This window comes from Aspergillus chevalieri, chromosome 2, assembly GCF_016861735.1.
Source record: "Aspergillus chevalieri M1 DNA, chromosome 2, nearly complete sequence".
In the NCBI taxonomy this organism is placed as follows: Eukaryota; Fungi; Ascomycota; class Eurotiomycetes; order Eurotiales; family Aspergillaceae; genus Aspergillus; species Aspergillus chevalieri.
The window spans coordinates 2,762,314-2,789,188 of NC_057363.1; the positions used below are offsets into that span (position 1 = coordinate 2,762,314).

At 50.7% G+C, this 26,875-nt stretch overlaps 12 protein-coding genes across 12 annotated transcripts; 7 read left to right on the forward strand and 5 right to left on the reverse strand.

The window, feature by feature from the left end:
- Nucleotides 1-1,350: 1,350 nt before the first annotated feature.
- On the forward strand, nt 1,351-2,351 carry SPT15 (TATA-box-binding protein; the record flags this gene model as incomplete). Its single annotated transcript, XM_043285333.1, has 4 exons — nt 1,351-1,628; nt 1,702-1,789; nt 1,868-2,282; nt 2,335-2,351. 4 exons carry the CDS (start codon nt 1,351-1,353, stop codon nt 2,349-2,351), a joined length of 798 nt encoding a protein of 265 aa, XP_043134035.1.
- Nucleotides 2,352-3,064: 713 nt separating this feature from the next.
- Nucleotides 3,065-4,515, reverse strand: ACHE_20972A (NAD(P)/FAD-dependent oxidoreductase; the record flags this gene model as incomplete). Its single annotated transcript, XM_043285334.1, has 3 exons — nt 3,065-3,347; nt 3,404-4,382; nt 4,467-4,515. 3 exons carry the CDS (start codon nt 4,513-4,515, stop codon nt 3,065-3,067), a joined length of 1,311 nt encoding a protein of 436 aa, XP_043134036.1.
- Nucleotides 4,516-5,002: 487 nt separating this feature from the next.
- Nucleotides 5,003-5,857, forward strand: ACHE_20973S (class I SAM-dependent methyltransferase; the record flags this gene model as incomplete). Its single annotated transcript, XM_043285335.1, has 1 exon — nt 5,003-5,857. One exon carries the CDS (start codon nt 5,003-5,005, stop codon nt 5,855-5,857), a length of 855 nt encoding a protein of 284 aa, XP_043134037.1.
- A 443-nt stretch (nt 5,858-6,300) lies between these two features.
- Nucleotides 6,301-7,200, forward strand: ACHE_20974S (uncharacterized protein; the record flags this gene model as incomplete). The annotated part of the gene is made up of 1 exon (XM_043285336.1): nt 6,301-7,200. One exon carries the CDS (start codon nt 6,301-6,303, stop codon nt 7,198-7,200), a length of 900 nt encoding a protein of 299 aa, XP_043134038.1.
- Nucleotides 7,201-8,296: 1,096 nt separating this feature from the next.
- ACHE_20975S (Zn(II)2Cys6 transcription factor) lies at nt 8,297-10,435 on the forward strand (the record flags this gene model as incomplete). The annotated part of the gene is made up of 2 exons (XM_043285337.1): nt 8,297-8,782; nt 8,837-10,435. The coding sequence occupies 2 exons, from the start codon at nt 8,297-8,299 to the stop codon at nt 10,433-10,435; spliced, it is 2,085 nt and encodes a 694-aa protein (XP_043134039.1).
- Nucleotides 10,436-10,723: 288 nt separating this feature from the next.
- Nucleotides 10,724-11,724, forward strand: ACHE_20976S (cytochrome b5 reductase family protein; the record flags this gene model as incomplete). Its single annotated transcript, XM_043285338.1, has 3 exons — nt 10,724-10,967; nt 11,022-11,099; nt 11,159-11,724. 3 exons carry the CDS (start codon nt 10,724-10,726, stop codon nt 11,722-11,724), a joined length of 888 nt encoding a protein of 295 aa, XP_043134040.1.
- Nucleotides 11,725-11,828: 104 nt separating this feature from the next.
- ACHE_20977A (class I SAM-dependent methyltransferase) lies at nt 11,829-12,497 on the reverse strand (the record flags this gene model as incomplete). The annotated part of the gene is made up of 1 exon (XM_043285339.1): nt 11,829-12,497. One exon carries the CDS (start codon nt 12,495-12,497, stop codon nt 11,829-11,831), a length of 669 nt encoding a protein of 222 aa, XP_043134041.1.
- A 499-nt stretch (nt 12,498-12,996) lies between these two features.
- On the reverse strand, nt 12,997-18,482 carry ACHE_20978A (type I polyketide synthase; the record flags this gene model as incomplete). Its single annotated transcript, XM_043285340.1, has 4 exons — nt 12,997-14,247; nt 14,298-17,732; nt 17,791-18,088; nt 18,139-18,482. The coding sequence occupies 4 exons, from the start codon at nt 18,480-18,482 to the stop codon at nt 12,997-12,999; spliced, it is 5,328 nt and encodes a 1,775-aa protein (XP_043134042.1).
- Nucleotides 18,483-18,966: 484 nt separating this feature from the next.
- Nucleotides 18,967-19,948, reverse strand: ACHE_20979A (uncharacterized protein; the record flags this gene model as incomplete). The annotated part of the gene is made up of 2 exons (XM_043285342.1): nt 18,967-19,749; nt 19,805-19,948. 2 exons carry the CDS (start codon nt 19,946-19,948, stop codon nt 18,967-18,969), a joined length of 927 nt encoding a protein of 308 aa, XP_043134043.1.
- A 1,177-nt stretch (nt 19,949-21,125) lies between these two features.
- On the reverse strand, nt 21,126-22,367 carry ACHE_20980A (uncharacterized protein; the record flags this gene model as incomplete). Its single annotated transcript, XM_043285343.1, has 4 exons — nt 21,126-21,224; nt 21,285-21,765; nt 21,833-22,116; nt 22,167-22,367. 4 exons carry the CDS (start codon nt 22,365-22,367, stop codon nt 21,126-21,128), a joined length of 1,065 nt encoding a protein of 354 aa, XP_043134044.1.
- Nucleotides 22,368-23,495: 1,128 nt separating this feature from the next.
- ACHE_20981S (cytochrome P450) lies at nt 23,496-25,025 on the forward strand (the record flags this gene model as incomplete). Its single annotated transcript, XM_043285344.1, has 5 exons — nt 23,496-23,529; nt 23,600-23,985; nt 24,042-24,616; nt 24,717-24,793; nt 24,850-25,025. The coding sequence occupies 5 exons, from the start codon at nt 23,496-23,498 to the stop codon at nt 25,023-25,025; spliced, it is 1,248 nt and encodes a 415-aa protein (XP_043134045.1).
- A 572-nt stretch (nt 25,026-25,597) lies between these two features.
- Nucleotides 25,598-26,820, forward strand: ACHE_20982S (putative secondary metabolism biosynthetic enzyme; the record flags this gene model as incomplete). The annotated part of the gene is made up of 3 exons (XM_043285345.1): nt 25,598-25,829; nt 25,882-26,222; nt 26,299-26,820. 3 exons carry the CDS (start codon nt 25,598-25,600, stop codon nt 26,818-26,820), a joined length of 1,095 nt encoding a protein of 364 aa, XP_043134046.1.
- Between the last annotated feature and the right edge of the window lie 55 nt (nt 26,821-26,875).

Genomic DNA, 26,875 nt, shown 5'->3' on the forward strand with positions numbered 1-26,875 from the left:
CTTCGCGAGAAGTACCGCGAACAGTAACCCGCGCGTTTTATTGGCCCATATGGCTTGTTATGGGTCCGGGATGCATCGGTTGCAGGAGCGACGCGGACAGAAGCCAGCCCTTTGATTGGACAGAATGGTTCGTACCCTGGTTTTGAGCAGAAAATTTTTCCAAACAGAAAATAGACCATAAACCAATCAGAAGATGCCTAGCAATGGAGAATTCTGGATCAGCAACCCAGGTGGGACTAGCGGGTAATTGAATGAAAGTATAGGCGAATCACGATGAGTCATAGAGGCCACTTAGCCACTAGCGGCTCTCTCTCTAACCTGACCCATGGATATACACCGCCTATCACTGCACGCTGTTTTTTTGCCGCCGCCGCCCGGGCCCAGCCATTTTTCTTTTTCTTTTTTTTCTCCCCTGACGCCTGCTTCGCCTCCCCCGGCCCGCCGCTCGGAGAGCGCGACTATATAAAGGCCCAACCTCCCACTTTCGTGTCGCCTTTTGGAATCTGATCCTGGTCTTGGCACTCCCGGAACGCCGCCCCCTCCCCTACCCTTTCCATCCACACACTCTATCCACGCGAATACATCACCGCCCTTTTACTCTCTATTCGTTCCCCTTTAGGAAACATTTTAAGGGTTCGCTCGGGAAGACGTTTATCCACGTATAGGAAAAGAAGCAGAGAAGAAAAAAAAAAGAGAGCAGAGGTAATTTACACTTACCGAATCAGGAAGTCTTGCTCTCTTTTTGCGCTTCACCACCATCACACTCTCTTCACTTTGCAGATAGAACATCCCGGATTTCCTTTTCTGGAAAGGGATACAAAAAAATTCACTTGCTTGTCCCTGTTGATCCTGTTCTTGTTGCTTCCTGTTGTTCTGTCCACTCCCTTCTCTCTATCCTCCTGTCTCTTGTCTACTCTTCGGAAAAACACTTGGCTGTGATTTTTCCGACTTCGGCTGCTTTCCTATTCCGGGTTCCGTCGGTCGGCATCTGACGTCTTCCTCTCTTCCCTTCGTGGACTCCCATCCTCTTCTGTCCCTCAGTCGAATTGATTCTTATCCTCTTCAAACCGAAACAAAAGCTGCTGCTTGTTTGTTGGGGGAGACATTGAGTTGTCCATCTCCCATCGCCTTAAAGGGTATGGCGCTGTTTTGATTTTTCTTCCGAGATTCACTCCCTCGCAACCGATTCTTCCAGAATCACTTGCCCATCCTCCCAACCACGGCGCTTTTCATGAAGCTGTCTTTACTGACATTCTTCGATTAGATTGCCACTTCTTGCAGCTTTGCACGTGTGCGATCGAACCTAATCTCTGGACCTTTCTTCAGTCTCGGCTGGTTTTCGGCTTGAGTATGGATTCTCTCACGACTCATCCCTCGAACGCTCAGCAGGCGAGGGCCTTCACCTCTCCTGCCTCCCTGTCCTTCCCCGGTGGTGCGGGTGACGCGACAACCCCGCCGTCCTCTGAAAAAGATGGTGTCATGGCGATGGGTTCTCAGGGTGCGAATGGAGTGATGAATGGCCAGCAGCACGGAGGTCAAGCCGCCAACGGCAATGGGGTGATGCCCGCAACTCCTGCTGCGACTCCTGGTGCCAATGCGCCGGGTAGTGGTATTGTGCCTACCTTGCAGTGAGTATACTCTTGCTGTTTTTTTTTTTTTTTCTGGACCACCAGAATACTGAACATGTTCTCTTCTTTAAAGAAACATCGTCGCAACTGTCAACCTTGACTGTCGTTTGGATTTGAAAACCATCGCACTCCACGCAAGAAATGCGGAGTACAACCCAAAGGTATTACTTTCCACACCTCCCTGAAGTGTCTATGCGTCAGGGTACAGTGTGGCTGAACTGTTGTCTTCTCTGACTTAGCGTTTCGCTGCCGTGATCATGCGTATTCGAGAACCGAAGACCACTGCGTTGATTTTCGCGTCGGGAAAAATGGTTGTCACCGGTGCCAAATCGGAAGATGACTCCAAGTTGGCGTCCAGGAAATACGCACGGATTATCCAGAAGCTTGGTTTCAATGCCAAGTTCACGGATTTCAAAATCCAGAACATCGTCGGCTCTTGTGACATCAAGTTCCCCATTCGTTTGGAGGGTCTGGCTAGTCGCCACCACAATTTCAGTTCTTACGAACCCGAATTGTTCCCGGGTCTCATCTACCGTATGATGAAGCCCAAGATCGTCCTGTTGATCTTCGTCAGTGGCAAGATTGTCTTGACAGGTGCCAAGGTCCGTGAAGAGATCTACCAGGCATTCGAGATGATCTATCCTGTGCTTTCTGGTATGTTCCTCGTCTCCTGTTCTCGATGGACTCTCGCTAACTGCTCATACAGACTTCCGCAAGGTTTAAGGCTATGCGTTGATACTCCAAGCACAGGAGATCATCATCAAACATACTTCACACTTCTCCATTACCTTGTATTATCACTTTCTTATTTTCTTTTGCCCGGAGGTTTCGAGCAGGACTTTGTGCCTCGCTCACTCTTTGATTTTACGATTGTTTATGCTAGCATTATCCGGCGTTCTAGCGATTCGAAGGTGGTTACCCGGTTGTCTGCTTTTTCACGTTCAAATATTACAATTAGATGGTCGCACACCGCAGGGATAGGGGGCGGTACTGTGCGCTGGTCGAATGGTTGCCTCCTTAATTATTTGCCCTTTGCCTATTGACAAGGAAGTTGGGTTACTGGTTTGAGAGGGAAAAATGGGAAAGAAAAAGCCAGAAAAAAAAAGTTCTCGTTAGGGGATGGGATTTGGGATTCGTTACGAGGCTGACGTTAATGGTAGTATCCGTTCTTGATGCTCCTAAAAAATAATGAATGGTTCAATTGACTATACAGCCCTAAGTAAACAGCTTCATCTTTCGTAGTACGTCTTTCTTTGTCGACGGCTCTGGTTAATGTAGGCTAACTAGGACACTGTTCCCAACTGGAGTTCTACATCGAGATGACAACTGACTGAGAAAAAAAAATCTGATATCACATTCTGGAACGCATATCTATACACAAACATACCTGTACATCCTTCGTATATATATACCTCATACTACACAATCCATCACAATTACAGCTTACTCTCCCTCTTCGACTTGGCCAACTCCTCCATCAGCAAAAGCCCCTTCTGCCCCGACCGACTCCCATCCTCAGTTCCCTCGAACACATCCGCATCCTTGGCTTCCGGCCACTTCCACAGATCCCGCAATTCGAGTTCCAGCGTGCCCTCCATCGCATCGACGACTTTGTCGCCCAGCACAGGGAAGAATTTGTAGGCGTGGCCGCTGCCGCCGGTGGCGATGAAGAGGTTTTTGGAAGTTGGGTGGTGGGTTACGATGAAGTCGCCTTCGGGGCTATTTGTATTTGTCAGTATATATGTGTAGGGTTGGTGGGGGTAGAAAGGACGTACGTGTCTGTGTACCAGCAGACGCGAGTCTTGACGAATGGTCGATCCGCCAGGTCAGGGAGGAACTGCTTCATTGCATCCCGGAAGGCTTGCTCGCCCTCGAGAGGGATGGGGACGCCCTTTTCGGGAATACTGACTTGCATCGTTCCCTTGCCGTCGGGGCCTGGGACAGAGACGGTCACCGGGTTGTGGTAGCCGTAGCCGTGGCGAGCGATTTTGAGGAGGTTGTCCCGTGGAGGGATGATGAACATGCCCGTTGCGAAGTTAAGGACAGTGGGCATGTTGTAGAGGCGTTCTTGCTCTTCGTCCGTGATCTGCATGTAGGCCAATGCCTGACCGGTGGAGAGTGTCCGGCCGCGCAGGTCGATGAGTTTCGCTGTCCAGGCGCCTGTCGCGAGGACGACTAGGTCTGCGGTCAGGGTAGTGTCATCGGACAGCACGACACCAGTGACCTTATCCTTCTCCTTCTCATCATAAAGCAACCGCTCAACTTCCCCCGTCTTAAACACAACCTTCCCTTCCTTATCAAGAAGCTGCTTCGCATACGCAACCGTCGCCCCGGCATCCGACCACCCAGACCCCCAATTCACATACCCCCCCTCAACATCTAACTCCTCCGAATACGCCGGCGCCGCCCGCAACACATCCTTCTTACTCGGCAGAAGCTCTACCTTATCCCCCTCCAACTCTTTCACATTCTTATAGCTCTTCATCGCATAGTCCCGCCCATTTCCCTGGCCATTGGGATAGACTAGCATAAGTCCGTTCTGCGTGTAGCGGCCGTCAGCTCCCCATTCGGTGTTGCGCCAGCGGTCGATGGCTGCGACACCGAGTTTCGAGTACACAGGATTGGAGTAGTCGGCACGGACGATGCGCGAGGTGTCGACGGAGGAGCCTTCGGGGTTGGGAATTGTGGGGGAGGATTCGAGGAGGGTTACTTTGGAGGCTGGGTGGCGGGATGAGAGGGACAAGGCCGTGGATACTGTCGTTGTTGGTTAGTGGTGTCCTTATGTCTTGTTTAATCGCAATCCGTCGCGATTGGTATTCGGGGGATATCGATACTCACGCCCGAAAACTCCTCCTCCCACGATTAGAATATTCTTCGGTAGTGCCATTATCTGCTAAAATCCCCTCGAAATGGCAACTTAATTGTATTCAAGAGTACTGGTACTCCTGACAAAATCTCCAAAAAATCTGCGGATGCGGAGAAGTCAATTGGCTTTTTTAAGGTGGCTGATAAGGTCGTGAGATCTGACACCGCTTTCTCCGACGTTGCTCCATCGTACTTTGACCATACTCACACTACTGTTAGTATATTGATATACTCAGTCATAATGCCGCCCAAGCTAACATCTGACAGGCACGATGAGCGCATCCCGAGTAGGGAGAGCCTCTTTGAAGAAAGCGGGATCCGTCCCGGGCCCGCAGCGACTCAATAGCCAAATTCCCCAACCACAGTGAGTCTAAGCCTCCAAACCCCAGAAAATAATTCAAATTCCTAACTGAAATAGAAAGAAAACCCTCCCCAAACGTACAAACCCATTACTCGTGAACCCACCCCCCTCAGCAACCGCCCCAAAACATGGCATCTCGCCCCGCATCATGACCTTCATGGGTATCGGCATGCTCACCATAAGCACTTACTGCGGTTTTCTCTACGCCTCGTATACCCGTCAAGTGAACCAATCGCAATCTCTCACCGTCCCGCAAGATGTCTCAGACCGCTACAACCACACAGCGGCCACCTTCGACGCCGACGTCGACATGTCAGAGAGGCTGATGCGACTGGGCCGAAAACGACACGATCTTATTCAGATGGCGAAAGGGAATGTGCTCGAGGTCAGCTGCGGTACTGGCCGGAACCTGGCGTACTATGATCTGAGCCAGATGCAGGGGCAGGGACAGGGGGTGGTGGAGCGCGGACAGGGACCAGGACAGGGGCTGTTGAAAGGCTGTCGCTCCGTCACGTTTATCGACCTCAGCCCGCAGATGGTGGAGGTTACACGGCAGAAGTTTGAGAGGATGCATCCACGGTCCATGCAGAGGGTGAGTTTTGCCGTGGCAGACGCGGGTGCCGTCAATCCATCAGTGGCAGGCGCTGCTGCAGCTGCTGCAAGCGCAGGAGTAGCCACACCGCGCTATTTCGACACAATCGTTCAGACAATGGGTCTCTGTTCAATGCCAGATCCGGTGGGCACGCTGCGGCATCTGGGCTCTATCACGGAGCCACAGCACGGGCGGATTCTCCTCCTCGAACATGGCCGGTCATATTATGACTGGTTGAACCGGATGCTCGATAACTTGGCCCCTGCACATGCGGATCGGCACGGGTGCTGGTGGAATCGGGATATCGGGAAGATCGTACGGGACAGCGGGCTAGAGGTTGTGGAGGAGAAGAGGTGGCATTTTGGGACGACATGGCGCTATGTGCTGAGGCCGAGGCCGAAGTCGGGTTGATTTGCACGGGAGATCCTTGTATTATATTCATTGTATTATATTGGTTCTTGGTTCGTGATCCAGTCATCGCCATCGCCTCCTGTCTATTTCGTACGGCAGCTGATTATTGGATCCTAGGCTTATCTTGTCAGATAGAATTGCAATTAAATTCTCACAAGCTGCCGGGTCTGCCGAAATAAAAAAAAAAAAGGAAAGAGAGAGTAAGCACAATCTGCGCTGTCTCTGAACTAATCCTAATGGCAATATGAATCTATGGATTGGCTTACAAGTCGGACCCAAAGTGTATTGATTACTGTCTTTTCAGCAGACTGCAAGTCAGCCACCAGAACCCTTGTCCAGATATCCGAGGATGACCATTCTGGATCCGTCCTAAACCCGAGCTGAGTGATGATATAGATACATAAATACGAACAGAGGATAGAAGTCGTGTTGTTGTCAGTCGTATGATTCAAATTGATACTACTTTCTTGCAAGATCATACAATCGCCATGCAGCTGCCAGTCCAAGGCGAAGTCTACTTCACTCTCCAGCAACATAGTGAATCAATATCCTCAGTCATCGTCGCCAACGGCACCGTGATAGCCCGAGGCCCAAGTCTCCAGGAACGACCCCCAGAGAACTGGATTAGTGCTCTGCGGGAGATGTCAGAACGATTGGGTAGGGATAAAGATGACGGCATCCCCCAGGACTATTCAACAGAAGCCTCGCCAACAGCGTTCGGATCTTTACCCAGATCGTCGCTTACTTCCAGTGAACCGTTTTTAACGCCGACTCCGTCTCTGGCAAAATCGGATCTGGGGTTGAAGCGGATGAAGAAGTTGCAGGATTTACTGGCAATGCTTTTCAATCACCCGATTTCCAGTGTGGAGGATCATAACCAGCAAGTGGAGGGGCTGTACAGCGGGCCGCGGATTCCTGCTTGTCCTGATGTGTCGATCATGCAGTTTGCGGAGGTCCTTGGGAGACTGGGGAATGTCTCGAGCACAGTGGGGAATGTGTACGGGTTACTTAGTTGGCAGATTTTCAAGATGGAAGAAGACCGGTTGGTACATGATGAGGGCTTGTCTCCGAATTTCGCTGCGAAACAGGTAACTATTGTCTCCTCGATCTTGATTCTACGATACATCTTGCTAACGCTTAGGCAGATGAACAAGAAAATGGCCGAAGTGCTTAAGCGTCGAGGCAAGGCAAAAGACTGGGCTAGCGATGCACGGCGCGCAGTCACGATGGTATTTGGGCCGTTACGCAATGCCAGTATCTGCGTCAAATCGTTTGCCCTGATCCTTCTTGCAAGTGAGTTATCTCTTTCTTTCATGCTGCAGATATTTTGCATAACCGACTAACTGCTTACAGGCCTCTGCAGTCTAGACGGCTTACTTAAGATCGCTCACTTCCCTACCCTCCGGCGTTACTTTGAAGAGCAATTCTCGAGAATCGTCGAATCCCGAGCACCCGAGTGGGAGCTGCTTGAAGAAAGTGGCTACAAAGTATTTGATTATAAGGAGTTTTTGCGGCAGCGAGGACCGCCGTTACCCTTGTCAGTACTTTTTTTCCTTTCTTTTCGTTCTTCATCATACGATGCCAATGCCGCTAACGCAAGCTACTGACAGAAACAACCAATCACATAACCTCCCGCTTGATCGACTGCTAGAATGGCGAGCCCCAGTGACGATTTCCTCGACGGAGCGCCTTTTCGCCAATGCCGTGGAAACGGGGCCGGCGTCTACGGCCCGACCTTCGGGCATGGTAGATCCTACTACTAGTAATATGTCACCACAACCACAGCTGCAGCTTCCTGGGACCAGTCCGGAAGCGTCGAGTATGGATTATCTATTTCACGATCTCACGAATTGTGATGAGATGGTGAATTTGGAATTGGCCATATAGTTAGTTTTACTATCGATTTGGGTGTTATTTCATATTTGTCAGGTGTTAGGACAGGAATACGGCAACTTTTAGAATTAGATATTAATAATGGACCATTACTTAATGGATAAGAAGGTTCCCGAATGTCAAGCATCAGAATCATGCAGCCATGACTCGAGACAGTCAATATATTGGCAAATGTACGACTTCAGACTACATACGAAGTAGAGCTAGCCATGTATGCAGAGCTATAACCTTCAGATAACGAGATCACCAGTCTCCCTGATTGGATATCATTGCATGTACTGTTATCACGCCTCTCAGCTGCCGGAGTTGCCGTAGCTGAACTGACAATGACTGGCAAACATTACGCTCACGGGCCAGTTAGCTGCTTTTGCTTTTGTGCGCACCTTGCTATTCGCTCGATTAGCTTAAAATGAGACATATCATAAATACAAGCGTGTATCGATATCGATACTCTGCCATATTTTCGTTGCTTTGGACTAGATCACTCCCCACTCATCCTCTCGGCCTCGCATAGCCAAGAGACCAGCAATACACACACATGCAACGATGGCCGAGAGCACGACCCAGCGAACAGCCGGGTCCGCTCCCAAAGTACAGCTAAGCTGTGAGATGTGTCGCCAGCGCAAGGTGAAATGCGACAAGCTCAGCCCGTGTACAAACTGCCAACGGCTCGGGGCGGCTTGTATCCCCGTGGAACGAGCACGTCTGCCACGGGGGCGCTTCCGAAAGTCGAAGGCTGCAGATCGGGTGCCCGAGAGAGGTTCTGCTGATGCGACTGATGAGTTGAAGGGGAGGATGGAAAGGTTGGAGGGGCTGATTTGTACGCTGATGCAGGATAACGGGGCTGCAGCCAATACTATCGTGCCAGTTATGGCTGATGCAGGAATCTTGCCGAGTCCCTGCGATACAGAGTCACGGAGTGATTTGCCTTCGCCTGTGGGTAATGACGTTCGAGGTGGAGGTGGGTTGGTGGCTCAGAAGCCCAGTACTTATTTGGGGAATTCGTTCTGGGAGGGCTTGATGCATGTACAAGTAAGTCTCATCTACCACGATTTCATGTAGCTTTGACGTTAACGTTGGAGTAAGAACCGGTCTTTGCGCAACCTCACGGACCAGGGTCATGATGGTGCGACGTTCGCGCCTTATGATATTCTCGTTCACGGATTGACGGGCAGGGCCTTGCTTAGTCCTTTATGTTCCAATACAGAGCCATGGGCGACCCCGCAGCTTCAACAGCATCTGTGTCATGTCTTTTTGACACAAGTCGATCCGGTATTCAAGATTCTACATCAACCGTCCCTGCGTGCTCTCCTCATAGAAGGGAAACCGTACCTCCACTATGGTGACCATCACCCAGCCCCGGAAGCTCTTCGATGCGCTGTTTACTATATAGCAGCGTGCAGTATTACCGAAGACCAGTGGCCCCCTGCCATAGGAGCCAGCAGAGCATCGGTAATCGCCAGATACCAAAGAGAAACAGAAGCAGCCCTAGTGCGCGCAGAATTCGTCACATCGGACGACTTGACCGTTTTACAAGCATTCGTACTTTCGTTAATCGGAGCCCGCTCACAGGACCGGAGCCGACGAGCATGGACGATGCTTAGCATGGCTGTTCGTGTTGCACAAGCGCTCTCACTGCATGTGCCAGACCCACCATTTCTGATAACGCCGTTTGAGCAGGAAATGCGGAGGCGGTTGTGGGGTGCTATTGGGTTGCTGGACGTTCAGGCGTCGTTGGATCGGGCATCCGAGCCGATGATTTTACGGAGATGGTTGGAATTACATGCACCGTTGAACGTTAACGATGATGACATTCGGTTTGGGTATGAGATTGTGCCGGCGGAATCCGACAGTTTTACAGATAGTACATTCACCTTGATGATATCGAAGGCACAATGCGCTGTGCGATCACTCACGGAGCCGGGGTCACAGTACATGCATATACGGCAGGCATGCGTTGCCGATTTCCAGCGGACAGCATCACAACTGCTTCGTAGTTGTCAACCAGATGCATTGCCCTTTCATTGGTACGCTCTCCAAGTCGCAGACTACATCGCGGCCTCGATGCAGCTTATCTCTCTACGGCCACTCCAGCGCACCCCCGGCATTACTCCTCCTCACGTCCCCGGATCCAATGTCCTCCGACTATCCGTGGATATTCTGCAGAAAAAGGAGACACTACACAGCGATCCTCGCGGGCATCCGTGGCGCTGGTTTGAGGGCATCTTTGTCCCCTGGCATGCGCTGGCGGTCGCGATCGCAGAACTGTGTGGGTGCGAGGATGCAGCGCTGATAGAACGATACTGGGATACCGTGGAAGGCGCATTCGAGCGATTTGGAGGATTAGTCGCGGACGAGAAGGAGGGGATGCTGTGGAAGCCGATGGAGAGGTTGATGGGGAGAGCGCGTGCAAAAAGAGACACCTTGAGAGTAGTCTTTACTCCGGAGTCTGCATCTGCGCAGCCGCAGTCACCGTTCCTGCCGGTGATGGCTCCGGATCAGAACCAGCATCAAAGAGGGATGGGGCTGGCTGTAACGCCGTGTAGTAGTACCTCGGGTAGTATTGGGGTTGAACCATGGGCGAATGTGCCGACTGTATGGGATGGGGTGGATTTTGGGGATGTCGGTATTGATCAACTCTCGTGGACTAACTATCAGGATTTTATGGAGGATATGCAGCGATAAGTTGATTTTTCTATAGTTATTTAATTTTTCTCCAACAACACTAGTTTCGGCTTCAGATATCACCGGCAAATCATGTCTCGGGACAATCAATCCTGCCGAATGCATAATAAACGTATAGTTTGGGTCTAGAAGAACCAATAAGAGCTGCAGAGTGGTGATCCACGTAATAAGCAAAGAAAGAACCTGGTGTTTATCAAAACCCGACAAAGACCGAGGCAGATTGGCGCGAGAATCGCTATCTACAAGTATCTCTGTTCATCTTTAATGTACTTACTTCCCCAAAGCATCATGTCCGCTCAGCTCAGTTCTCGTACAATTACCACTGCGGCTGCTACTACCGCCGTGGCTGTTGGTATCGGCGCATACTCCCTCCAGACAGCACTTGCGGAAACAAACCAGCCCCCGATGGTATTTGGAAAGACCGGCTTCACGTCGCTGCGACTGCACAGCACCAAGACGGTGAATCATAATACGAAACGACTTGTGTTTGAGTTTCCGGATAAGGATGCGAAGAGTGGTCTTGCGTTGACTTGTATGCTGCCCTAACATATCGGATGAATGTTGGATGTGTTATTAACGAGTATAGCTTCTCTACTTACTATCTCCCGTCCTCAGGGCAGTTGGCTTCCCGTTATTCGGCCCTACACTCCTATCAGTGACTTCGGTATGTTTACACCAACCAATCCGGAACGGAAAAAAAAAAAAAAAAAACTAACGACGCAGACAACCCCGGCTACGTCGAGTTCCTGATCAAAAAATACCCCTCCGGCAAAGCCAGCACTCATCTCCACTCCCTCCAACCTGGCCAATCCATCTCCTTCTTCGGCCCCATCAAAGCCTACCCCTGGGCCCCCAACAAACACTCCCACATCTACCTCCTCGCCGGCGGCGCAGGCATCACGCCCATGTACCAACTGATCCAAGGCGCGCTGAAGGACCCCGAAGATAAAACGAAGATCACATTGGTGTTTGGTGTGAATACAGAGGAGGATTTAGTGTTGAGGGAGGAGTTGGAGGGATTTAAGAAGCGGTATCCTGAGCGGCTTGAGACAGTGTATACTATTAGTGATGGAAAGACCGAGGGGAAGACGTTTGAGAAGGGGAGGATTACGGAGGAGTTATTGAAGAAGGTTATGAAGCCTAAGGGGTCTGAGGAGGATGTGAAAGTGTTTGTCTGCGGACCGCCGGCTATGGAGACGGCGTTGATCGGGTCGAATGGGTGGTTTGGGGGTGGGAAGGGGATTCTGGGACAGCTTGGGTACACTAAGGATCAGATTTTTAAGTTTTAGTTTGTTTCCTGTTTGTACTCTAACCGCACTCCGTTCTACCTCTACCTCTACTTAAGCCCTATACTCGCCAAACATTCCCTAAATCAAGGAAGTGGTAGCAACAGCTACAGCTTCGGTTTCATCGCCTTGAACACCAATACAACACCAATGACATCCACCTCAACAACCTCAAAATTCGCCTTCAAAGCCTCCACAAATGACTCCACGTCATCTGTCTCATTGCTCATAATCCCGTCGTACACGCAGAACCGCCGAATCAGCCCCCCGAAGAAGTTATCCTTGACCCCCTTCCCCAAAACCGTAGCCCCAGTAACAACCCCATCCTCCTTCAGAACCCCTTTCACATGCTCAAAAACACAAATCTTGTTCCCCACCGGTCCCGGCAAGCAATGTAACAAGAAGTACATCGACACCGAATCAAACTTCTCCCCCGCGCGCACGGGCAACGGTTTCAACACATCGCAAAGCAATTCCCTCGCATCCTCCCTTCCAGCTCTGGCTTTGGCTTTGGCCATCGCCGTCGGGCTCAGATCGCACAGCGTCAGACGCGTTGTTTGCGGGATAGTCCCGTTGGCGAGGTAGTAGCCTGTGCCGACGCCGATGTCGAGGTGGTTGGAGCCAATGTTGGAGACGAAAAGGGGGAGGAGGTGGGTTTTTGTGGGGCAACGCCAGGCCCAAGTGTTGACGATGTTGAGGACCCAGTAGTCGTAGATTTGGAGGACTAGGGGGTTGTAGATGGCGATGCCGCGCTCGGTAGGGGTTAGTTTGGGCATGGTGGTGAATTGTCTGGGTAACTAGGGCCGGAGGATATGAATAATCGAGTAATGGGAATGGAGATGTTGAGGATGGGATGGTAGAAGAAAGTACAGAGGAAGACGAGATGGTACTTATAGTTAATGTCTTTGTTTGTCCTATCTTAGGGTCTACGGATGTGACCGGATGCGAGTGTGAATGTGTACGTAGACATGCTCAAGGTGTCAGGGGAGTTGCTTCTTCTATGTTTCACTGATATTTAGGGTTAATTTCTATATTGGTGCCTGATTAACGTACCTGAATATCTACAAATTTAGTATAGCCCGGCATGATATGCACCAACCCTAACGTCAGGTTACACCTTGAATGTAAGTATCAAGCAACAAAGGCTTTTTGAAGTAAAATCAATCCGAAATAGTTCAAATTCCTATCCCATACGGATTATTACTATCTAAATAATCTAAATTACCAAATCCGTCGACAACAAAACCAGGAAAAATCAAACAAAAGAAAACAAAGTCAACAAAAAGTCTCCTCAATATACGTCTTCAACTCTCCCACCGTCTCACACTCCATGAAAATAGAACTCTTCACCTCAATTCCTAACTGACTCGTGAACTTCTCCGCCAACACCAAGGACATCAGCGAGTCGACACCGAGAGTAGCAAAGGCCGCGTCATCGGTGAGTTGGGACAGCTCCAGTGCGGATTCTTTGGCGATAAGGTCCAGGGCGCCGGTAATTGTTGGATTCTGCGTTGCTGCCGCCTGAGCCGCGGCCGGGGCTGGCTCAGCTCGTTTGGCAGGGACAGGGGCAGGGGCAGGCACTGGAGCAGCTGTCTTAGGAGCGGCCGACTTGAACGCTTCAGCGGGAGCAGAAACAGGCACTGGTGCAGGTGCAGCAGGCTTAACCGGTACAGCCGGAGCTGCGGCATGCAATGGCTTGGCCACATCTGGCGGCGAGAAGAACGTAGGCAGTAAGCTCCTCGGGAACCGCCGGAACGTAATCTTCTCAACCAAACCAATGATCTCCCCGTCCTGCAGCACATACACATCTCCGTTCCAGAACCCAGCCTGTCCCTCGATCGGCGTCATCTGCACATACGATTGATACTTTCCACCCTTCACCAGAGGCTTCGCAAACCGCAACCCCGCCCATCCCGGCGTCACGTAGAAGTAGTCGATCGTGTTGGACGCATCGCTGCCATTCATGACTAGTCCAGCAAGATGCGCCACAGGGTCAGTGAAATACGGTGGCACAGTCCAAGTTCCCGACCCCTGGGTTGTGAGGGTAACATTCGCCATGGCTTCGTACTCGTGCATAATGGCGGACTGGATGCCACGGTACTTGTCGGCGTAGTCGACGAGATTGTTGAAGAGACGGTAGGCCATGTTGCGCGGGAGGACGGCGGCCTTGCCCTCGGTGGCCATGCGTTCAAGGGAAGCAATGCGGCTATTGACCAGGTGAGACAGGCGACGCCATTGCGAGAGCCACACATTGGCGTCACCGTATTCCACGACGGCCGAGGCGAAGTGCTCGGGGCTTGTGATGCCGTCGGTCACGTTGTACCAGTGGATGGTTGTGGTTGCTGGGGAAGTGGTAAGGTCGGCTGTGGCGCGAAGTTCAAAGAGCTGGTCAGCTTTGGAGAACTTTTGCGCGACGAGGCCTTGCAGGACAATCAGGTTGGTGATGTTGATGCCTGGGGCGGATGTGTTGGTGATTTTCTTGTAGAGGTGGTCGGCGATGGTGAAGGCGATGTCGCCATGGATAGACTGTGAATGTGTTAGATAGGATTCTGATACAAGTGAATAAGGCAACTCACCGATGTGGCAACACCACAATCGTTCATCCGGTGACCATTGGCGGCCTCGAAAAGGTCGGGATGCATGAGGTTCGACCGGGCCACAAAAGTCGCTGTGGAACCAGTAACGTCCTCCTGAAGCACCTGATGAATAGACGAGGTCGTCAAGGTCGACACGGCTGACGAAGGCACCGGCTGACTGACTTCCTTACCCTTGGTGAGAGTCCATGTGCCGCGATATTGGATCCAATATCTCTTCTCATTCCACGAGTACGACGGCAAGTCCAACAGCCGCAGCGATGCCTCAAATGGCCGATGCACTTCGTTCCACTGCAAGGTGAGACCGTCGCTGTGCAATCCAGCCAAACTATCCGCCAACGTGTTCCAGTTGTTCTCGTTGCGCCGCAGCGTCGGCACCAACCGCTTGACCTCGGGGAGACAGTTGCGGATAAACGAGACAAGCACTGGGTGAGGCCCAGCTTCAACCCAGACAGTGTTGTGGTCGATAATGCCAATCTCCTGCGCAGCCTGTAAAGCACCAACGAAGTTGACGGGCTCACGCGTCGCCCGCCGCATGTATTGCGCGTGGATAGACTTAGCATCGAACACGACGTCGCTGAGCAGCGGCGAGATAACGGGCACCTGAGGCGCATGGAAAGTGACTGACGAAGCAATCTGCTCATATGAGTCCAGAGCAGGGTCCATCTGCGACGAGTGAAAGGCGTAGGGCACATCGAGTTGGTGGCACTTGTATCCCTGTGCCTGGAGCTTCTCCCGTGCAGAGGCGATGTCAGCCTGAAGTCCATCGATGACGGTGTCCTGTGGAGCGTTGATGCAGGCGACCTCATAGGGTTGGTCCCCTAGGCACTCCGTAATCTGCTCGACGCTGGCACGTACAGCCATCATGCCGTGACTGCGCAGTTGGCAGTGCTTCTCAAGCTGCTGTGCGCGCTGACCGACGAGGAAGATGGTGTCGCTGGCAGAGAGCACGCCGGCGGCATGCAGGGCAGGGTACTCGCCCAGACTTGCTCCGACGACGACGCTTGGCGTAATACCCAGCGAGGCCCAGTACTTGGTCAAGGCGATCTCGAGACAGGTAATGGTGAGCTGGGTGACGATGGGGGCTGGTTCTTCCTGTGTCTCGGCGCCTATGTTCTCGATGACTGGGAGGATCGATGGGAAGCCGTGCTGCTGGCAGAGGCTGTCGAGATGCGTGATATGGTCCCGGAAAGACGGAACGCTGTTGTAGAGCTGGGCACCCATGCCGGGGTAGAATGCACCTTGGCCGGTGAAGGCGAAGGCCACAGCTGGCGGGTTTGATGGGACCGGGCGAACCTGCTCCTCAGAGTCGATGTGATACCGCAATTGTTTCTTCACATGGTCGATGGAGGAGGCCGAAAAGGCGATGCGGTGGTTGTAGTGCATGCGACGGGCCAAGGTGGTGTATGCGAGGTCACTCAATGAAGTCTCGGGATTCTCCTCGAGATATGCCAAAAGTGCCTCAAGGTTCCCTTTCAGCGACACCTTGCTCTTGGCAGATACGGCCACAACGTGCTTCTCACGATCGTCGCCATCGTCCTGGATCTCCTTGACCGGTGCCTCCTCGAGAAGCATAGTCGTGTTGCCTCCGGCAGCACTAAAGTTGTTGACCACCGCATACCGCGTATCGTTGTACACAGGCTTCCAAGGCGTCTGCTCAAAAGCGATGTGAATATTACGCTTCTTGTCGAGGAACTTCTTCAGCACCGGGCTCAGCTCCGTCTTGATACCTGTGTGTGGAGGAATAGACCGCTTTTTGTACATCAAGAGCACCTTGATCAGTGCCGCAATACCTGCTGCCGCCTCTCCGTGGCCGATATTCGACTTGACAGCGCCGATATGCAGCGGCTCGGTGCGACGGCGAGGGCCCATAGGCGCAAACACCTGCGTGACTGACTCCATCTCCGTCGCATCGCCGGCTTGTGTACCGGTACCGTGCAGCTCGACATAGCTGACATCGAGTGGGTCAACGCCAGCGCGGTCCATGACGCGCTTGTAGAGACTCGCTTGAGCACCAGCATGCGGGTGGGTAATTGACACAGCTTTGGCAGATTGATTCGTGGCCGCAGACAGCACAGTGGCGAGGATGTTGTCGTTATCCGCAATAGCATCCTCAAGACGCTTCATGACAACAGAGCCGATACCGTCTGCACGGCAGTATCCATCAGCACCAGCATCCCATGTCTTGCAGTTACCGGTCTGCGTGAGAAAATGGCCATTGCAGAGACCGGCAAAGCCGTCCGAGTTTGTGAGGACGTTGACTCCTCCTGCGATAACCATATCGGCATCGCCGCTCCACAGCGTTGTGCAAGCGATCTGAACGGTAGCCAGACTGGATGAGCACGCGGTGTCGCAACTGAAACTGGGCCCACCGAACTTGTAGAAATAGTTGATTCGCCCGGGCGCGAAAGCCCTGTTTCCACCGGGAATGTAGTATGTTCCGATCTCCTGGCCTGCATTGACTTCGCGGTAATCGTCACTTGCCTGGCCATAGAAGACACCCACACGCTCAATATTAGTCGAGGGCGTACGGTTAGGCACGAAACCAGCCTGCTCGAGGGCTTCGTGAGCGGTAACGAGGGCCAAGCGGTGCATAGGATCCGTCTGCTCCGCCTCGCGGGGCGACATGTTGAAGAAACCGGCGTCGAAGAGAGCCGGATCATCAATGAAGCACCCGAATGGTGTTTTACTGGCATTCGGGTTCTGGCCGGTGGGATCCCAGTGTGTATCAACATCGAACCGATCCGCGGGGATGCGTCGATGGACGTCGAGGCCCTTCTCCAGCAGATCCCAGAAGCTTTGGTTGGATACGGCACCCCCAGGAAGGCGACAACTCATACCGACAATAGCAATCTTGGAGTCCTTAGGGTCGCGGGGGGCGCGCACAGGTAGAGGAGTAGCGAGACTTTGCGCCAAAACATCCTCCGTGATAACTCGGACCGGGTCCGCATGGGCCTGAACAGCCTCATTAAAACCCTTGAGAGCATTAGGCGCACCCAAAGCCTTTACAACAACTTCAGGCACAAAGTGAAGCGCCACGCGGTCATGGAGAGTCGCTGTAACCGTGTCCCAGCGAATAGTCCCCGTCAGCAATTCGAATATAACATCCTCAAAAAGCTGGGCAGGCGTGTGTGCGGCGAAGGGCTGTCCATTTCTGGTCGAGAGCAAAGGCGCGTGAGGAATGTAAGATGAATTGGTCGGGAGGTCCATTGCGCTCACGATGTCTTCAGCATCAGCGTGGGTGTAAGCATGGGATGTGTGGCAGAGACCATTGAAGATGGGCAGAGAAGCCCATTTGGCATAGCGCAGCAGCTCGGAGGAGCGCACAAGGGTTTTAAGGCGCGAAGGAGGACCACTAATAGTGACGGAACCGGGGCTAACAGCACTAACAAAGATTTGGCTCGGCGCAGGGAAGTTCTAGCGGGTTTAGTAGAGGATTAACTGGGGAAGATAGGCTTTTGCTAAGCACACTTACCAGAGAAGCATTCATGGTTGCCAGTTCCTTTTGCACCTCATCCTCCGACAACTCCGAAAACACATATGCCCAGCTCTCTGCTGGTCCCTCGGCTCGACGAGTTTCGAGTCTCTGCGAAGCCTGGTCGACACGAAGACCCATCCGGAAAGCAATGCGGATTGCCTCAGAACCGAGCTTCACAAGATCCGGCAAGCGAGAGGCAAAGGAGACAGCCGCAGCAGCCAGCAATCCGGAGCCGAGAGCCACAAGCGTCCCATGAGGAGAGGTCAGGGGCTCGTTCGTAGGGCACTCATGGTAGCTAGTAGCCAGTTAGTAACCGAAGCTGCCATTCTAGAAATGAGGACTTACCTGATATACGTGCCCAGCTGAATCAGACACGTGGAGACACCCTCGGTAGACCCCCCAAACGGTCCAGTACGCAGTCCAAACTGATACGCAAAGTCGATGATGCTCTCAAACGGTGCGATCAGGGAAAGAAGATGGGAAGGCAACTTCCGCAGCTCCTCACGAAGCACCTCTGTGGCGTCGTCCAGAAAGACTTTCAAGATTGGGTGTCGCCTGTCCTTGCTCAAAGCTTGAAGACGGCGCAGGTGAGCACCAATCTGCTCGTCAGATGGCAACTCGTTGCTGAAGTAGACAAGTCTGTAGTGATGGTCATTGACCACGTCTGCCGAGCTCGAGGGAGTATCCATTTTCGACAGTGAATGTTGAATCTTCCAATGGATGAAAATGAATTAGAATTTAGAGAGAAGATTGGTTTGCTCGAACTTGAAGTGGCATAGGAACGATTATATATCCAACCCTGTAGAGTCAGGGTCAGCTATACTGAGGCTATTGTTTCGCCGGTTTCGGCACTTTCGTAAAGCTGACAGGATTTGAAAAAGACTGGTGGAGAAGATAATGCAAAAAAAGCTCAGCTGGAGCTATTGTGCTGAACTATTGGAGTATGGCTGGGCAATGGGCGAGTATATACCAACTTAAGGTTGGATTTGCATCGCTCATTGAGACGACGGAACTTGATAGAAGCACAAATACTGGCTCGCATTTTGCATCCTCCCTGGGCTGTACAATTTGCTAGCGGCATGAGCCCTAACAGAAGTGATACGATATTCTTCGACAATCATATGCAGAATAGATTGGACGCAGAAAAGCAAAGCATGTATAGAAATGATATCATCAAACTCGATTACCAACAATAAACCACCGCTTTACTCCTCCCTGTAGTTCAAAGGCAACTTTACGATCACCCGCCAACTTCAAAAGTACCTCCTGCATGAATGGCTCCAATGCCTTCTTACTGACATCCTCGGGAACGGTCCCATGCACTGATTGCACCACTTCCTGTACCGTAATACTGCCTCGTCCGGCATTCTTTTGTCGACTTTCCCGTAATGCGGAAATAACCTGTCGCTCTCGTCGTAATCTCTGGTCCCTATATTCTGCCATTTTCGCTGGCATATCGGTAATCACAACGCCGTGTGCTGGATACCCTATCTGGCACCCTTGGTCGTTCATAATACCGAGACTGTTCGTATACGCCCCGAGATCCTCCACAACCGTAAAGCCATGACCTAGAACGTTATCACCGGTGAAAATGGCTTGTTCTTCTTCCAGTACGAAGCACATGTGGTCGACAGCATGACCAGGCGTGTGCAATGCACGGATCGTGGCTCCCTCTACTTGGAAGACCTGTCCGTCAAGAATGTCCTGCTGGCCACGGTCTGGCTGATTCTTGTAGATAGCAGATTTCAAATGCGGAAAATGAACCAGAAGATCAGGTACGCCACCAGTATGATCGCCATGCCAGTGGGTGATTAATGCAGCCACAATCTTCAGATCATTTTCGGCCACAACCTGGGCAATGTGGTCGATCCATACCGGTAGACCTTGACCGGTATCGATGAGAATCTTCTCGCGCCCACTGCCCACTAGGTATGTGTTGGTACCCTGCAATTGGAACTTTGCATGGCCATGAGTAAATCATTGGTCCAACTGTGTATGGAAGCAGACTTACCCCGCCAGGATTACCCGCAAGCACACGTACAACTCGAGGAGTGATGCGCTGAACATCCGGTAATGGAGGTAATCGTGAACCTTGGCTCTCCAGATACTCCTCCCAGAAGCACGCATCGAAGGTGTCGTTGATCTTCCGAGACATAATCGACAATAGTGTGTTAATGAACAATGGACCTTTGTGCTGGAAAGATCGAAGGTGATGATAGTCTCTTATTTCTTTGCTGATTTCTCACCTCGTATTCAGCCCTAGCCTCGTGTCCGTGCTAAGCACGAAGCTGATGGCTTCCTTATGTTTGCTTTTGAGCTTACTGCAATGTCACCACTGTACATCTTTTACGCTGTAGATCTCTTGCGGCTTTCTAGAGCAAACGGCATAATTATGTTAAGTAGGCTCTATGGACTAATTGTGTATGATAGTTTTAATACGAATAGAGCTATATAGGAAATAGCTGAGACTTCAAGCTGCTTCATCTAATTCCAGCTCACCGAAAGTATGCTATACCCGCGTACGCCATTGTCGGAGCTACCGGGAGCACCGGTCAAGCCATCCTCTTCACCCTTTTGCAAATCCCCAACATCACCATTCATGCCCTGGTCCGCTCGCGCAAGAAGCGGTTGGCTCAGAATCCGTCCATTTCAGATAAGCCCAACATGAAGATTTACAAGGGGTGATATCTCAAACATCCCCGACGATTGAACCTGTATCGCCTATCCCTGCAGCGCAATCTTCTCATGTGTCGCCACGAATAAAAACTTTGACCGTGCATGTAGTTGTAGCAGGACTCTTCAGGTTGCGTCTTTCAAATCCCTAGCACGTATCATTGTCATGAGCTCTGCAGTAATCAAATGACAATTTATCCCGAGACACCCCGAGTAATACGGAAATTACTTTACATTTCCTTTAGCCACGTATATGCCGATCTCGAAACAAAGCAGACAAGTATTATCCGCTCCACCTGACCTGGCTGACGGTCACATTTATTCAGCCCGGTGGACTTGTCCATGATGCACCCTGCGGCCACACGGTCAACAGGGCGGGAGCACACCTTCTTGAAGCTATGCGGGTCTGCCTGCAGGATTTATCGGAACTGCGAACTCCGATGATAAATATAATTGGAAATGCGTAAGCGTGCTGCCCGTGGGTAAGACTCGGATTAACTGGACATCACCAATAACCATGATGCGTAGGCTTTCTTGGACTCCGATGCCGTGGTTGAATTGTGTTTTTCATTGGATAAAATTGGTCTGATAAACATAGTAACAATGGATACTCAAAAAGATCATATATATAAGCTTAACCCAGTGGTTCCCTCATTTCGCTACTCCTTAGATAATCGCTTTACCCGTACCCGGTAGTTCAACCGTACAAACTGCCCTACTGTAATCTCGCAGTCTCTTTCCGGTTGGTCCAGGGTGATCTGTTCACAGTCGTTAGTATATACACGCAAGATAGGCAAAGATAGGAACCAAGAAAGTACCTTGTAGTTATGCAACAGTGACGCGCCCAGTTTATACACCTCCATCACACTAATATGCCGACCCAAGCATGTATGTGATCCGCTACCAAAATGCAGCATTCCCTTCCACATTTCGCGCGCTTGCGCGTCACTAGCCTCGAGCCATCGCTCAGGGCGATACACATCTGCGTCCTCTCCAAATATTGCCTTATCACGATGCACGGCGTGTGGATTGCAGCCAACAATCACATTGCCGGGGACTTTGTACCCAGCAATCTCCACTCCTTGCGGAGGAGCCACACGCTCCATCACGAAGCCGCTGGGGGGATGGATTCGGAAAGACTCCTTCACGCAGGCATCAAAATATGGCATGCTTTGAGCTTTTGTATACGATACATGACTTGTATTGGCGTCGATATGAGACGCCAGCTCGTTTCGGACACGGCGGTAGATATCGGAATGGCGTGTGACATGGTAAAGAAATGCACTTAGGGCGACCCCACTGATCACACTAATCAGTACATAGAAAAAAGAAAGAAAAAGCGAAGGTGGTATCTGGAACTACTCACGTTGATTCCGATCCAGCAAAACCCAACATCACTCCCAGCTCCAGTACTATATCATGGGTTACGACATCCGGCTTAGCCCTATGCAATGCAAGGTAGCTGTCAAGGATATCCCGGTTGGTATCCTTGCGCTCAGGGTTCTCTCGCATCTCCGCCAGTCGTCCAGCCTGCGAGTTAATCGCGAACGGAATTAACGGCGTGGTCATTTGGACAAAACCCATTCGGCCCAGCCACAACATAAGTGGGTTTTTGATCGTTGCCTTGTCTAACAGTGGATAATTGCCAACCTGGAACCAATATTAACAGCATTCTTACACTAGCCTCAAGCCAGGCTTACATATGAAGTGTAGTCGAGTATCGCCCGCGTCGACTTGATGATTCCGTTGATATCAGAATTCTGTTCAATAAAACCGTACCGCTTGCCATAGGCGAGCATTCCAATAGTGTCAAATGCATAGTATTGGAACAGGCATGGGAGATCAATCCATCCACGTTTTCCGGTCTCTTTGGAAATGTCGTCAAGTTTGTTGAAAAACATTCTGATCGTTTCATCAAGATATGGCTCGTAACGGAGAACGGAGCTCATAGAAAAAGCAGAGTTAACCGCGCGTCGATGACTAGCATGGGAATCCTGATCTCGATTCGAAAAAAGGGTTTGGCTAATGACTCCAGCGTGAACAGGAGATATGACACTATAAAATTCCGACTTAACCCCGTATGAGCGTATTATTCCATGTAGGTAGAAGTAGGTTCCATGCACAGACCTTCTTTAGTTTGTTTTTGAGACCGTAGATATCCTGTATGGCTTCTGGGGTGGAAAACGATAACATGCGCGGTCCCAAACGCACCACTGGGCCATATTCTCTGTGCAGAGCAGCCAAAGGAACACCATGTCTGTTGTACAGCGAGTATCCAAATCGCCAGAGATCTGAAAGAGATGCAAGAACGGGACCTGGGAATTGATTTAGTTGGCTTTGATACCGCTGGTGCAGCACCCAAGCCATGAAAGTCACAAAGAATACTGCCAACCATACAGTAGAAGCAGGTGGCGCCATGGGGAGTGATGGAGACATGATGCAGATCTTTACATAGGCTTGCAAAAAATGTGATGGTCCAAATTCTAACAAATATAGGATAATGCAAGTTTATATCTGTCTATTTGTTTTTAGGGTGCGCGCCTGAGAATTTCTCATTGAATCACGAGGTCCGTTCTGAGCACGAGGCTACTGACCTTGAGTTAAGTTACATATGTAATAGAACCCGTATAGCTTTGACCGGTTCTATTATCTCGCAATGTTTTCAAGAGGGGCATTTATTCATAATAGAGGGATAAAGAAATATAATTGTGCTAGATTTAAGTTAGATTTTTATATAAGGACTACAATCAGTGTATTTGGAGAAACGAGTCGTGCACTTGTTCTGCTTTTATCACCTCTTTCGCAATGGCTCATACAATTGTTATATCGTCCGTGACTATTTTCCTGCTCAGCATTGTAGTAAGTGCCCGGCTTCTTGCTTCGATGCCGGTTCGTATTGCTAATGATGCTAACTCGGTCAGCGAGCAATATGGAATGCTCTGACAGGACCACTCAGCTCGCTTCCTGGGCCCTTGAGTTCTAAGTTTACGACTCTGATTTTGAAGTACTATACTTTGACTGGACAGAGAATGCAATATCTTGACTCATTGAATAAGATATATGGTCTGTCCACCCCAATCCACGTGGCTTGTCGTGTCATCATGTCATAGAGCAATATCTGACCAGGATCTAGGCCCTCTCGTTCGCATCAGTCCCAATGAGGTTGTTCTTTCCGACTTGCAAGCCACCAAAGATATCCATCGCGTTGGCACTAGCTTCCGGAAGTCCGACTGGTACAGCAAGCTTACTACTGCCCGCGAGCATAACATCTTCTCTTTGGTTGATCCTAAGGCTCATCAAGAGCGACGCAGACTGCTCTCACACCCTCTGTCGGAGGGTCCACTGCGAGAACTAGAGCCAGTAGTTCTGGAAAATGTTGAGCTGGCTATCCGCAAGATCCAGGAGCGTATGGACACGGATGGCAGCGCTGATTTGTTGAAATGGTTTTTCTTCATGGCTACCGATATCATTGGTCAGTTGAGCTTTGGCGAGTCGTTTCGCATGTTGGAATATGGCAAAGTAAGTTCCTTGAGTACCTCTATTTGGAAATCAATATCTTTGACATCTTTCTCCAGGAGACCCAATATTCCATTGATCTCAAAAACGTCACGTTTTACAATGCGTTACTTGTCGAGATCCCCCTGATCATGAAAGTCGTTTCTGCCATTCCTTGCAGCTTCATCAAGAACATTACATCTGCTGCAGCCCGGCGCACGGCATACGCTGAGAATCTCCTGAACCGCTACAGGCAGTATCTGAAATCAAACCCCGACTGCGAAAAGCCAATGTTACTTTCGCGTGAGCTGAAAGCCCATGACGCCGGCCAAATCTCACACGACGTAATCGAGTCTGATGCGGAGGCCTACATTCTTGGCGGCAGCGACACGACAGCGATCACGCTCACATATCTTGTTTGGGTGGTATCAGAACACCCTGCCGTGCAGCAACGCCTGATCAGGGAAGTAAGAAGCCTGCCTGACGGTTTTAAAGCGGACGATCTGAAGAAGCTGTCTTATATGGGCCAGGTGATCGAGGAATCACTGCGTCTCTACGGCGCTGCCCCTGGTGATTTACCTCGCGCTGTACCTGCGGGTGGAAAGAGGCTATGTGGACATTACATTCCCGGTGGACTTACAGTCACAACACAGGCGTACACAATGCATCGCGATCCACGGATCTTTCCAGAGCCAGAAAAATTGCTACCATGTATCTTTCCTGCTCGGATTGCAAAGCTAACGAGATATTCCTAGGTTTGATCCGTCCCGATGGGAGAACCCGACTCAAGACATGAAAGATGCCTTTATGCCGTTTGGTGCAGGTAGCCGAAGTAAGTCTCAATCACAGAATATTTTATGTGTTGAAATTCACTAGATGACCGATTAGTCTGTCTCGGTCTTCATCTAGCCCGCTTAGAGCTCCGCATGACGATTGCGCACTTTCATCGCGCCTTCCCTAAAGGGGTCAGATTAACAGACGGCATGACGGATGGTGACATGGAGATGGAAAACTATTTCTTGATTCAACCAAAGGCAAGACGCTGTAAGGTGGCTCGCGCGTAGTGAAGGAGGGTGAAGATGACAGATCCGTGCTTGACACGGATCCACGGAATCTAGCCCTAAATAGCTCTAAAATGATTGATTGTCTGAGTAATGTTCACCCATATGTATCCAAGTATTAAAGTCTCAATAACTGGCGATCAATGGCTAGTACATGGCCCTTATCGTGAACGGTGAAAAGGGAGAAAAAGAAAAGTTTTAATGGAATAGAGCTATGTGAGCTCTGGAGCCACTGCTGCTAATACTCGAATCTAGATCCTTCATTCGTACAGGTATCTCATACTCCGTATATCAATGTGAAATAAGCCACCAACTCCCATGTACGATAATCTGGTCATGCACAAGAGACCAAGCAGACTTTGAAAATGATTTCTAGCTTTCCTGATTCCGTACAGAGTAGCTACAGCACGCTGCGGGATAGGTAGCATGATTTTTCCCGACGGTCTGAGATTTCAGCATCTATTTTGTATAAATATAAACATAGAAGAATAATCCCCTCTAGTATTGGTTTGATCATCTTAGTTATTATTATCTATTGCTTAGAACTAACTCACATACCGCCGACAGTTACCAAGATGGCTCTATCCATGACCAAAACCATCCTCGTCACCGGCGTCAACGGATACCTAGCGTCCAATATAGCCACCACTGTCCTGAATGCCGGATATCGCCTGCGTGGTACCTGTCGTTCCAAAGAACGTGCTTCGCGTCTGCTCAATGGGCCATGGAAGCCCTACGCGGACCGAATCGAGATTGCGGAAGTACCGGATCTCTGTGAAGTATCTGGATTTAATGAAGCTGTCAAAGGTCTGTGCTACCAATCCTACTATTCCTATGCTTCTACTCATCAGCGACACAGGTGTCTCTGCTATTATCCACACGGCTGCACCCGTTATCGGCCCGTCCATTACCCATGCATCGCAACTCATTAAGCCAACAGTCAAGGGCACAGAGAATCTGTTAAACTCAGCTTTGGCTTATGCAGGTTCTCAACTTGAAAGCTTTGTTTTTACCTCGTCTGCGGCGGCAGTCATCACTCCTGGTGCGCAACCTCCGCATACCTACGACGATAACAGCTGGAACAAAATTCATCCCCTGCTCTTAAAGGACGGGGTAGAGGATATCTCCGTCTATGAGGCATATCCGTGTGCAAAGATCGCCGCGGAAAAGCTCGTTTGGGCTTTCAGAGATACCAAGAAGGTATGATCTCCATTCCTTACACTTTACCATTCACGTTTTATTGGCCAAGTTCAGTTCCCATGTTGACATGTAACAGCCTCCATTCGCCATAAGCGTCATCTGCGGCTCCATCGCCACTGGCCCACCGATCATTCTCCCTGAGACAACAGACAAGCTCCCTCTAACCCTGGCTCCCGTTTACAACGGTCTCATCGGCAAAGACGTTCCCGGACCCCAAGACGCCATTGTCAAGATTGCTGGTGCAACTCCCTACGTTGACGTGCGCAATCTGGCAACCATCTATCTATGGTGCGCCGAGAACACTGCCAAGGCCGATGGTGAACGCTATCTCGTGGTTGCGGGACATGGCCCCAAGCAGGCTATCTTGGATATTTTGAATGAGGAATATCCCGAGCGGCGGGGTGTAATCCTTAAGGGCAGTCTGGATCAGCGCTATAACAAGGACTGGACGTTCGATGAAGGAGGTGTGGGGTTCAATTCGACGAAGGTGAAGAATGCGGTTGGGTTGGATTGGATTCCGTATGATCAGAGTATCATTGATACGGCTAAGTCTTTGGAGCCGCTGCTGGAGGCGGAGAAAGAGGGCTTGTTGGTTTAGTAAGAGTAGAAGTATTATGAATGACACTTTTCTAGGATTTTTAGTCTACCTTAGC